The sequence below is a fragment of the Schistocerca gregaria genome, chromosome 2 (assembly GCF_023897955.1).
Source record: "Schistocerca gregaria isolate iqSchGreg1 chromosome 2, iqSchGreg1.2, whole genome shotgun sequence".
Taxonomy (NCBI): domain Eukaryota; kingdom Metazoa; phylum Arthropoda; class Insecta; order Orthoptera; family Acrididae; genus Schistocerca; species Schistocerca gregaria.
Window position 1 is genome coordinate 1,029,184,315 of NC_064921.1, and position 13,496 is coordinate 1,029,197,810.

The 13,496-nt window shown below is 42.9% G+C and overlaps 1 protein-coding gene across 1 annotated transcript in view; it reads left to right on the forward strand.

Moving 5' to 3' along the window:
* The first annotated feature begins 2,612 nt into the window (after positions 1 to 2,612).
* LOC126336092 (uncharacterized) overlaps positions 2,613 to 13,496 on the forward strand; it is a 194,321-nt gene continuing 183,437 nt past the window's right edge. The window contains exon 1 of the mRNA XM_049999573.1: positions 2,613 to 2,712. Within this exon, the coding sequence (XP_049855530.1) occupies positions 2,613 to 2,712 (100 nt within the window). The remainder of the gene's footprint in view (positions 2,713 to 13,496) is intronic.

A 13,496-nucleotide genomic window follows, 5' to 3' on the forward strand; every position in this document is an offset into this window, starting at 1 on the left:
AGGGATGGAATATTTATGGATGACAATGGACCATGACACCAGGCCACAATTCTTCGCGATTCATTAGAAGAACACTCTGGGCAATTCGAGCGAATAATTTGCCACCCAGCCCGCATCTCGTGGTCGTGCGGTACCGTTCTCGTTTCCCACGCCCGGGTTCCCGGGTTCGATTCCCGGCGGGGTCAGGGATTTTCTCTGCCTCGTGATGGCTGGGTGTTGTGTGCTGTCCTTAGGTTAGTTAGGTTTAAGTAGTTCTAAGTTCTAGGGGACCGATGACCATAGATGTTACGTCCCATAGTGCTCAGAGCCGTTTGAACCATTTGAATTTGCCACCCATATTGACCGAAGTTAGTCTCATCGAGCATTTATGAGACAGAATCGTGAGGTTAATTCATCCACAAAATCCTGCACCAGGAACACCTGCGCAATTACGGATGGCTATTGAGTCAGAATAGCTCAATATATCTGCGGGAGACTTCCAACAACTTGCTGAGTCCATGCCACGTAGAATTGTTGCACTACGCCTAGCAAACCGAGCTCAGATACGATATTAGTGTCTTTCCTTCGTGGGGACCCACAGTGATACATAATTTTTCGACAGAAATTTCCTCTATTTGAATGTTAGTTGTTCGTTTATTTTACGCAGTCTTGATTTCGGTCTTTGAAGTCATTCTCTGGTGCATGCTAAAATACTAAAATATGTCGGACCTGTCTGTGACATATTTGGATAGTTAACAGTCAAAGGGCAGAAATTTATTTCAAAAAATAAAGCAAATGCTAGAAGGTATGCCGTGGCATTTGTCGTCTCAGCGTGTAACAGTTTTAAAGTTTTTGTACAACAACAGATTTTCTTTGCATTTGAAATAAAAAACTTCTCTCCCATAGTACAGTTTGGCATCAAACTACGCGCAACGCGTCATTTCACCAAATACTGGAGAGCATAGCTGGTGATGAACGATGGAATGCACGACGGTTGGAACTTTAATAGTGGCAACTATTTATTTACATCTCGTACAAAACAGATACTTCTTTCAAAGTTTTACTGGCCTTCAAAGTAGTCACCAGCATTGTGTATAACCCGTTGTCAGTGATGTGGAGCTCTTAGGATACTCTTAGCAGTACCAGTTGCGTTGACAGTTCGAGCGGCGGCGGTCTATTGCCCGACGAATTTGTAGCAGTTCTGAAGCGAATGCCGTGAAGTGTTTCCTTCAGTTTAGAAATCGCATTGAACTCACGAGGGCTTAAGTCAGGGTAGTGCAGTTGGTGGTATAGCACTTAGCAGCCACAACAGTCAAACAAATCAGTAACAGCTTGCACAGTACGTGCTTGAGCATTTTCCTGCAAAATGATGGTCAGGTCCTGCAAAAAGTGTCATCACTTCTTTCTCTAAGCTGGTCGTAGATTGTGTTCCAAAAATGAACAGCATAGAGACCGAAGTTCTGCAGGACCTCACCATCAGTTTGCGCTACAATGCTTAAGCACGTACAGTGCAATCTGTTACTGATTTGTTTGACTTATGGGGCTTCTAAGTGCTATAGCATCTACTGCACTCCCATGACTTAAGCCCCGTGAGGTCAGCTCGATTTTTAAACTGAAGGAAACACTTCACGGCATTCGCTTCAGAACTGCTACAAATTTGTCGGGAAATAGACCGCGCCACTCGAACTGTCAACGCAAGTGGCACTGCTGAGAGTTTCTTACGACTTCCATATCGCTGGTAACGGGTTATACACAATACTGCTCACTACTTTGAAGGTTAGTAAAACTTTGAAACGCGTATCTGTTTTGTACGTGCTGTAAATAAATAGTTGCCACTATTAAGTTTTAAAGCAGGCTTCTTGACATCTGATTTATTTTCCTCTTTCCACGAGGTAAGAGCAGTTTTGAAGGTTGTTGACCAAATTCTTTAGCTGATAATGAAAATGTGTATCGCAACGGAATGCATGTGTGGGGGAAATAATTTTGAACTGCAAGATGGCAGTCCTTATTCCATAATCTCGTCGTATAATTGGGACTATTCTGTCTTCCCTACTACTCAATTAACACAAGATTTTTTTTCTCTTGCACAAAGTATTTCATCACATCAAATACTATAAACTGAGGATCGTCTAGTTTTACGTGTGAGATAAGTAACGTAAAAACTGAAAATTAAAAAAAAGTTTCTGCAGAGATATCAGGTCCCATGATTCTCAGGTTAAGGTCCTGTACTCTTTCCACTGCTCTAACCAGTGCCTGAGTACCACAACAACATGAATGGCTCATGCCTAAGCCTTGCACAGACCGCAAATTGGGACAAAATCTGTGATTACGAGTAGGGACCGCTCCCTTGTGAGTGCGCCCCATTACAATCCTCCAAGCAATGAAGAATTCCAAGCAGCACCGGGAATCGAACCCGTATCTCCCACAAGGCAGTCAGCCGCACTCACCACCCAGCTGCGAACGCGGGAGATACTGCGGAGAGGCCGATCAAAAATCAGGAGTCAGCAGAGATACGAGAGCTGTAGCCTAGAAAGACCGCAGCGCTGCAAGATGGCGCCCGCTGTTTTGTATATGACGTGAAGCGTGGCCAGCAATTTCTGGCCGCCCTTGACGCTCGCAGCGGCGGCGGCGCCATGCATATTCATCAGCGGGACGCCAAGTTCGGCGCCGCCGCAGCCGACCTGACGGGGCCCCAACTTCTCTCACGCAACTCTGTGCCCGCCCCGGTCCAACGCGGGGAGAACACACGTCCTGCGTCTCTGGCGATTCCGCCTCCTCTTCCAAAGCACGTCCGATAATAAAGGCAAATACATTCCAGTACACATGGGCGTGTAAACGAACTTTCACCAGAGAATTTCGAATGCTTGGCTACGTGCCAGCACTCACTTTAGCATGAAATATGGCCAAATTTTGTACAGATCTATTTTAAATGTAAGCTTTTCGATGAGGGTCCCATTCAAGTGGGATCAAATTTCGCTCCCACTTCCTACTGAAGCCTGTGGCGGTTGGTCACCACTGGAGTTGCGGTTCAAAATGGTTCAAATGGCTCTGAACACTATGGGACTTAACATCTGAGGTCATCAGTCCCCTAGACTTTGAACTACTTAAACCTAAGGACATCACACACATCCATGACCGATGCAGGATTCGAGCCTGCGACCGTAGCAGCAGCGCGGTTCCGGACTGAAGCGCCATTTAGTAATCGCGAAAGCGTTACGGAGATGATAGATAAACTGCAGTGGAAGACTCCGCAGGAGAGACGACCAGTAGCTCGGTAGGGGGTTTTGTTGAAGTTACGAGAACATACCTTTACCGAAGAGTCAAGCACTATATTGCTCCCTCCTACGTATATCTCGCGAAGAGACAATGAGGATAAAATCAGAGAGATTATAGCCCACACAGAGGCATAGCGACAATTCTTCTTCCCACGAACAATACGAGACTGGAATACAAGGGAGAACTGATAGAGGTACTAAAGGTACCCTCCGCCAGACACCGTCAGGTGGCTTGCGGAGTGTGGATGTAGATGTAGATGCAGAACCGCTCTGTCACAACGGCCGGCAGTTGCGGTTCGATAGTTTCTGTATAGTATATAAATGACATAGTAAGCTGCACGATCACTGGTCGTATTGGCATTATTGGGAGGGCAAGAAACGTAAATGAATGTATAAAAGAGAAACTGGGAGCTGACGATTTATCCTAGTTTATTTGTTAATTTTGTTGTTTGTTTTCCACATAATTATAATCGCGCATTGACAGTGTTAGCCCACTGTGTATCTCACAGCACTACAGAATATAAATTGCGATTGTAAGTAATAAAAATTAGTTCGCCGCATACCTTCTGCAGTTTCTTGTAACTAAAACAGTTACTATAGATGCAAGTACAACTTACATGCACAAATATAAAAAAGTATGTTTAATTATTGTTATTTTATAATCAATATGATCAAAGGCAAGATGTTGCTGCTATTATTGATAAAAGAGACATCTCTTTTTCAATAACAGAAACATCTTTTATATGAGATCCTATAAATATTTAAGTGATTATTGATATATTTTTGTTTTGTATTTTTTTATTATTTTTACTTTCTTTTCTAGGGAATTGCGTTTCTCACCGACGTATGCAAGATTTGTGTTTTCTTTTTTTTCAACAACATTCCTTTTTTTTCAAATTTGCACATCAACAATTTTCTAATAAAGTTGAATTATAAACTGACAGTTTATATTTTTCTGTAACTACTGTATTTTTAACTAACACACAGGAGGATAACTATGTAGATCATAAATTTTCCGTATAAATCCGCACTCCGTTTCTCGACAGTTCACCACGTCCGGTTTATAGGAGAATACACTGATCGGGTACCTGAAGAAAGCGATAGATACAAGGTAATCCCCTGAATGCTACACATCTAACGTACAGGCAACGTCGCTACCTTCTTAATCAACCAAGGCTACTAGGAAAACTGCTGTATTCTACGCTTACTTATTACAGTCTACGGCATCCAACTGCAATTTTACAACTCTAGTCACTACTCATTCGCAAAAGCCTCTTTTGCGAATCCTTCTGTATTTTCGTATATCCAACAGAACGATCTTCTTAGTGTATCTATCCTACAGCACTGCGTTGATTTTTGAATACTGCACACTTCCACTAGATTAGGAAAATGGGTCAAATCGGTTGGTTCTCTTCGTACTACTAAGGTGATCCTTAAGGGCCTTAAGGGGGCAACTTTTATTGTAGTTCATGGGCCGTCCCTGAGAAAACCCGAAAAAAGCGTTTTTCACCATTTTCTCGCCGTCAGCAGCAGATACATAAATAACAAACCGCAGCCAATTGCTTAAATTTTAACGGATATTCTCTAGGCGTTTATCTAGAAGTGTCATCTTCCAGTTTTCAAGAAACTTTATCCGTTATTGAGAAACACCCCAAAAACTAAATTCGAGACAAATATTCTTAAACAGTTAGGCACAACAAATGGGTGTAATTTGTACCGTATAAGTTCATGAGATACCGGTGCCAAACATCCTTGAAATTTTCTTGATAACTTTACCCTTTTCCCCGACTACAGATGTTCAAAGTTACCATACTTCAACACGTAAGATACGCTAGTAAAATCCAGTGTGATGCGAAAATGTAGTTTATAAAGTGATTCAGCACGGAGAAATATATTTCTGTTAATATCGGAAGGACTGTGGGAATCTCATGTTGTAGTACTGAAGCACATGGGAAGGAATGAATGAGATAGTAACAGTAAGAGATGCTGACAAATAGAAGCACTTCTCATCATTCTTAAGCGCTATAGGATTTGATTTGTGCACACAGTGCTGGGTAGCTTTTTACATAGGCCTGCAACAACAACAGAGAGTTGGCAAATGTTTTTGTTCTGTGGGAGAAAATGCTTCAAATGGCTCTGAGCACTACGGGACTTAACTGCTGAGGTCATCAGTCCCCTAGAACTTAGAACTACTTAAACCTAACTAACGCATGGACATCACACACATCTCTGCCCGAGGCAGGATTCGAACCTACGACCGTAGCGGTCGCGCGGTTCCAGACTATAGCGCCTAGAACCGTTCGGCCACCCCGGCTGGTTCTGTGGGGGAGTACAGCTAGTAAGTATACAGGGTGAATATTAATAAAACCGACAAACTGCAGGAACGGCTTCCTGTTTGAAAATGGAGGAAAAATGGTCCTATGAATATGTTACCGGAAATGAACTCTGTGCGTGCTACGATAACAAATCACCCCGGAACACAGTACTGAGCTGCATGGCATCCACGTCACAACATGTTCAGAGTGGCCTCCATGGAACTTCATATGACAGTGACAGCAGCGATAGTCATGTAGGATCCACATAGGCGTACTCTGGCTTACATCACGTTGTCGGGTCACTTGCTTGGAGCTTGTGCTGGTGTCCATCTCAATACCCTAGAGAGCCCGGTCCTCTAAGTATGGTGTGGGCACAGTCCGCCGCCTCCCCGCTCGTTCGTATGTCTGGAAGGACCATTGAGCACACGAATGCCCGAAACGGGCTTGCAGTGTTGTGTGATGTCGTTGTGTTTAGTGTCGGTGAGGGTACTTGTTTTAGTATAGCCGTGCTGCCTCTCGTCTGTTTCCATCTGCTTAGCCGTACACAAACACCACCTCGGCTTTTTCTCGACATGAATAACGGTCCATTCTGCTGCTTGCAGTACGCTGCGTCAATCACACAACCTGCAACACACAAGGAAGGCATGACTCGTGGTCAGAGGAATAGATATTCGTGAGCGCCATCCACGGTGGCAATGCTGCATTTACGGACACATGTTCATAGCATCTTTTCTCCTTCGTTTACAGTCAGAAATACGTCCCTGAAGTTTGTCAGCTTGTAAGTAGGCTGTTTAGGTTTTCTTATTGGTAACGCCACGTAGCGCTCTGTATGAAAATCGCTGGCTGTGCTGTGTGCAGTCAGTGGCTGGTTGGTATTATTGTAATACTCGCCATTGTAGTGTTTGGCGGCTGCATGCTAACAGCGCGCAGTGTTGCGCAGTTGGAGGTGAGCCGCCAGCAGTGATGGACGTGGGGAGAGAGATGGCGGAGTTTTGAAATTTGTAAGAATTGATGTCATATACTGATATATATATATATATATATATATATATATATATATATATATATATATATATATATATATATATATAATGATTATTAAGGTAAATACATTGTTTGTTCTCTATTAAAATCTTTCATTTGCTAACTGTGCCTATCAGTAGTTAGTGCCTTCCGTAGTTTGAATCTTTTATTTAGCTGGCAGTAGTGGTGCTCGCTGTATTGCAGTAGTTCGAGTAACGAAGATTTTTTGAGAAGTAAGTGATTTGTGAAAGGTATAGGTTAATGTTAGTCAGGGCCATTCTTTTGTAGGGATTATTGAAAGTCAGACTGCGTTGCGCTAAAAATATTGTGTGTCAGTTTAAGCACAGTCGTGTATAATTTTTCCAAGGGGACGTTTCAAGCTTTATTAATGTTTACTCTGCATTGGGTAAACGGACTTTGTGTTGCGATTTTGATGATAGGGCTCTGTAACGAGATACTGGAGTGTAGGCGCACTACAGAGCCGATGAAGTAGACGTAGTGTCTGCTAGAGCCACAAATTGTATGGATCCAGCCGTCGTGACTGGGCCTATGAAGCAGTGACACGTTCAGAGATACGGATATTGGGATATTGCTAATGTAACGCACACACTCGTTAATGATTAGGTCTAATCTTGTAGAGTTTTCATTTCACGTGATGTGGTGAATGGCATCGCAATGGTGGCTTAACGAGTGAGCGCAGAAGTTTACATTTCACATCCAGTAGAAAAATGTTCGAAACATCTGGATAGACAGAGGCAAGGTGTTCATTCAGACTTACAGCCAACTCCTTCACGTTTATCATGCGGTTGTGGGATACTGTCGAGAAGAATAGGATGCAATTGTTCGTTTGGTTCAGAAATAATTAATTTCTTGTGGAATACTAAAATTTATTGTAACATGTTCATTTTTAGATTAAGTCACAGATTTTTCATACTTCTGGACACTGAAGAGAGATCGTTGTATGATCACTCACGAAAACTCTCTCCGTATGCGAGGTCGGTAAGGCAAGTCTTTGCGGGGAGCTCGATTTGGCGGTAAGTTGGTTCGAAACCGGGATTGGAACAAAGTTTCACCGCTAATCTTTGGCTGGCAAGTGGAGAAGAGCTAGTGGCATAAAGCTCATAAAGTTACGCTTAACATACAATCCTCAAACATCGCGTAGGAACGATGACATTGTGCGCGAAAGAAAAAAAAAACCTTCGCCCACTTAGGTGGCTTTACCCAATCCCAATGTCTCCCAGCCAACAATGTCATGCGATAACAAATAATCTGGACAAGGCTGTTATTGATATCTTCATGCCTGACAACAGAGAACCGACTCGTGAAGATAACATCTTGGACCTACTGATAACAAACAGACCCGACCTTTTAGACTCTGTATGTGCAGAACAGGGAATCAGTGATCATAAGGCCGTTGCAGCATTCCTGAATATGGAAGTTAATAGGAATATAAAAAAAGGGAGGAAGGTTTGTCTGTTTAGCAAGAGTAATAGAAGGCAGATTTCAGACTACCTAACAGATCAAAACGAAAATTTCTATTCCGACACTGACAATGTTGAGTGTTTATGGAAAAAGTTCAAGGCAATCGTAAAATGGGTTTTAGACAGGTACGTGCCGAGTGAAACGGTGAGGGACGGGAAAAACCCACCGTGATACAACAACAAAGTTAGGAAACTACTGCGAAAGCAAAGAGAGCTTCACTCCAAGTTTAAACGCAGCCAAAACCTCTCAGACAAACAGAAGCTAAACGATGTCAAAGTTAGCGTAAGGATGGCTATGCGTGAAGCGTTCAGTGAATTCGAAAGTAAAATTCTATGTGCCGACTTGACAGAAAATCCTAGGAAGTTCTGGTCTTACGTTAAATCAGTAAGTGTCTCGAAACAGCATATCCAGACACTCCGGGATGACGATGGCATTGAAGCAGAGGATGACACGCGTAAAGCTGAAATACTAAATTCCTTTTTCCAAAGCTGTTTCACAGACGAAGACTGCACTGCAGTTCCTTCTCTAAATCCTCGCACAAGCGAAAAAATGGCTGACATCGAAATAAGTGTCCAAGGAATAGAAAAGCAACTGGAATCAGTCAACAGAGGAAAGTCCACAGGAACTGACGGGATACCAGTTCGATTCTACACATAGTACGCGAAAGAACTTGCCCCCCTTCTAACAGCCGTGTACCGCAAGTCTCTAGAGGAACGGAAGGTTCCAAATGATTGGAAAAGAGCACAGGTAGTCCCAGTCTTCAAGAAGAGTCGTCGAGCAGATGCGCAAAACTATAGACCTATATCTCTGACGTCGATCTGTTGTAGAATTTTAGAACATGTTTTTGCTCGAGTATCATGTCGTTTTTGGAAACCCAGAACCTACTCTGTAGGAATCAACATGGATTCCGGAAACAGCGATCGTGTGAGACCCAATTCGCTTTATTTGTTAATGAGACCCAGAAAATATTAGATACAGGCTCCCAGCTAGATGCTATTTTTCTTTACTTCCGGAAGGCGTTCGATACAGTTCCGCACTGTCGCCTGATAAACAAAGTAAGGAAACTACGTAATATCAAACCAGCTATGTGGCTGGATTGAAGAGTTTTTAGCAAACAGAACACAGCATGTTGTTATTAATGGAGAGACGTCAACAGACGTGAAAGTAACCTCTGGTGTGCCACAGGGGAGTGTTATGGGACCATTGATTTTCACAATATATATAAATGATCTGGTAGATAGTGTCGGAAGTGCCATGCGGCTTTTCGCGGATGATGCTGTAGTATACAGAGAGGTTGCAGCATTGGAAGATTGTGGCGAGATGCAGGAAGATCTGCAGCGGATAGGATCTTGGTGCAGGGAGTGGCAACTGACCCTTAACATAGACAAATGTAATGTATTGCGAACACATAGAAAGAAGGATTCTTTATTATATGATTATATGATAGCGGAACAAACACTGGTAGCAGTTACTTCTGTAAAATATCTGGGAGTATGCGTGCGGAACGATTTGAAGTGGAATGATCAGATAAAATTAATTGTTGGTAAGGCGGGTACCGGGTTGAGATTCATTAGGAGAGTCCTTAGAAAATGTCCATCAACAAAGGAAATGGCTTACAAAACACTCGTTCGACCTATACTTGAGTATTGCTCATCAGTGTGGGATCCGTACCAGATCGGGTTGACGGAGGAGGTAGAGAATATCCAAAGAAGAGCGGCGCGTTTCGTCACAGGGTTATTTGGTAACCGTGATAGCTTACAGAGATGTTTAACAAACTCAAGTGGCAAACTCTGCAGGAGAGGCACTCTGCATCGCGGTATAGCTTGCTTGCCAGGATTCGACAGGGTGCGTTTCTGGATGAGGTATCGAATATATTGCTTCCCCCTACTTATACATCCCGAGGAGATCACGAATGTAAAATTAGAGAGATTCGAGCGCGCACGGAGGCTTTCAGACAGTCTTTCTTCCCGCGAACCATACGAGACTGGGACAGGAAAGAGAGGTAATGACATAAAGTGCCCTCCGCCACACACCGCTGGGTGGCTTGCGGAGTATGAATGTAGAATGTAGATGTAGACACTTGTGAGGAGCTGCTGGTTGTCGGCATGGAATATTTTTGAAAGAGGAACGTAACCCATGATATGGCACTGATATACAATGACTTACCATAGTGACATTTAAGAGATAATATGCTTGCAGGACAACTTTTCTTCCCCATAAACGACATGCTGCAGTTTGCTTCTCAACAGGATTACAAACGACGTCAGCACAATGTGTGGAAATTTTAGAAATCACATTTTTCTGCGCTGTATGTCTTCGATAACTGTGTCAGTTGCTTAACTGAACTCTAGTAGTGTCAGTATTGTTGCCTCACAGCTATCTATGGCACATTCTCGAGTATCACTTAACTTAGTACACATTTATAATATAACCTGAATTTGATTTTCTATACAGTAATTTGGTTGTGAATGATATGTTCTAGCGTTTTGAGTACAACGGGCTTCTTACGAACACGTCGGACTATGATTCTTTCCCACTGAACGGGATGTATCCCATTCGCAAGTGAAAAATGAAATATGTCCGTCATGACCGCTACCAAGCTATCCGCCACATTGTTGATCAAGATTATGATGATCTGTCGTTGCCCATCGCTTCATAATGGATTCTCGTTGTTGTTTTTGTTTTTCCTGTAGCGTGTTTTTCGAGAGAATGTCAGGAGATTTGGCGTGAGACTGGCTGAAATTTGCTTCGCCAGCTGAAACCTGAAAACATTATTATGAGTTTGACATGAGTCCGCAATCAACTCAGAAATATGACCCGATACTCGGTAAGCCCGTATTTCGGTCAACAAGCGATCCACCAGTTTATATACAGCTTAGCTGGCTATTTGCGGACATATGTAAGAATTTCCACACACCTCGTCTTATCAATTTACACAGTCCCTCATACGTCTTCTCAGCCTCAATGCTCTTGTCTGAACAAAGCATTCGTTCCTATCACGGCATTATCCCGAACTGGCGCAGCTTAAATTTCTCTCCCTCGAAACACAATGTATTAAAATGTCTTATCACTTTAGTATGTCTATAAATAAGTGTGTGCTGATATCACCTTTATTGTTATTATTATTTGAGTCGAGCGCATTTTCGGTAGCTAACCAAAAGCGCAAACCACATCTCTGCTGATCGCCTAGCTATGTTGTGATCGGCTTCCCGCAAATTGGGACTTGAGCGCTCTGGCGTGTTGACTTTACGTCTCTCTGGTTCGGCTCGGCCTCAATCTTTGCTCACAACTAACAAGTGGAAGGTCATCGAGCAGCTGCGACAGGCGATTATTTGGCAGCTGGTGGCTGGAAGCACCTTCCGGAACCTGGTTGTATTCTGAGCAGAGGTCTGCATTCCCTGACTCACTTGTCTGGGGAACACTGCGGTCTGATTGCAAGACTGCATCGGCTTGTTCCTCCTGTATGCCGCCCAGACGGCCTGCAATCTGTCCAAAGATTTGCTTCCTACTCCTAGATGCACGGTGTCGCTGCCCGCTATGCACGCAATGAGGCGCAGTGAGCTGTGTACCCATTGCCACACTAACCTTTAGATGGGGCCAGCTGGTACAGCCGCCGTGTGTGGCGCCATTCAAGGTCCAAAGTAAAACGAGTTTGGTGGTCAGAATTTGCATAAATGGAGGCGTCTCCTAAATCCTGTCTTCATGGTTATCATGCACTCACAGTGGATGGGCGAATGGCCCATGGAACCCATTTGTGGAGGATCTACAGTGCTGCATGTAGAAACCAGTGAGCATCGGCCAGTTTACACGCAAATGATTTCTTGTCTCCGGCGTGAGATTACTGGTAGAAAGTGGTGTTCTTCCTGTTAGGAAGTAGCAGCTGTAAGAAACGTGCCACTTTATTTTTCTGTTACTAATTTAGAGCACATTAAAGCTCATTTCGTTCATAATGGGCCTACTCGTAACTTGAGAACAGAGTGGCAAACAGCTAGTATAGTTATTTTAGTTCTGAGCCGTTTATTTTAATGGCTATGCTAGCCAGCTTGGTTTAAAGTTTCATTTGTGTTACAGATAATTTTTTCAACCTTAGCTAATCTTTGCACATTTAGACGATCTATGTGTTTTGTCACTTTTAAGTGATGTTAATTATGTATCGAATTGTTGGTTGGAAGTTACATTCACACACATCAAGAAAATTTGTGCATCACCTCGGTTCCGAGAGTTCCAGAATCTGTACAGAAAATTGGAGTGGAGTTCAATATAAACATAATTTCCGACCTTTTTATTGCTCATGAAAACCAGACATTGCATGTTGTACCACCATACAGCGAGACCTTCAGAGGTGGTGGTCTAGATTGCTTTACACACACAGGTCTTTTCGTTCACGTTGAATCTTTTTATTAAAACCGCTCAAAATACCCCGTTTCTAAACTGACAGATTTGTTTTCTATTGCTATTAGTTGCAAATAGTATACGTGGACTCCGAACAAAGATTGAAAAATTCTAATGAAGATGAAGGAATGGGAGATCCAGATCGATTTGGATTAAGACTGACACTGATCGGTCTCATTGTCTCCAGCAAAGATGACGAAGATTGAAGAGATGAGCGCGGTGACGGCGTGAACAGAAGGGCACAAGTTGATTTATTTTCTTGCATCGTCGCTTTTGGATTGCATCTGCAATTATAATACTAACGTTTCAGTAGTTATCGTAGTTTTTAACATGTCAGTACAACTAACGGTATATCAGTAAATCTACCGTCTGATTAGGGACTCTTTGTGGGTGTTTTCTTCTCAGTACATAACGTCACAAATTTTTAAACTTTTTGAAGCAAATAAAGCATTGCACTTCACTGCCGCTACCCGGCACAGATTGCTCCTGTACTAGGGACTGTGGTATTCTGCAATGCGCAGATTGCTTCTGTACAAGGGACTGTGATATTCTGCAATGCGCAGATTGCTTCTGTACAAGGGACTGTGATATTCTGCAATGGGCAGATTGCTGCTGTACAAGGGACTGTGATATTCTGCAATACAATCGATGTCTGAGGATGATAGTGAGAAAGTGCTGTATGCAGCCAAGTCTTGCATGCTGCCCTCAAACTACTGTCTAGTAGGTTACTGTACACGGGCAATAGGTACCTCATTGTCTCTGCAATTCTTATGTCCTATCTTTGTCTGTAGCTCCTCACTGCCGTCGTTGTTATTAAAATAGCACTGCTCACTTTTCCCAATACATCACAGCAATGGAAAGTTTACTAATAAAAGATACTAATTGAAAAAAGGTATTATATTTTAAAACCAAACAATTTAGCACCGCTTCTATTGCAAATTGATATGCAGGTCCTTTGCCCGGTTGTCAGTAAAAAACGGAGAACGCTTGTTATAATGGAGACCAAAGAAATACAGAAATCTACCAGTTA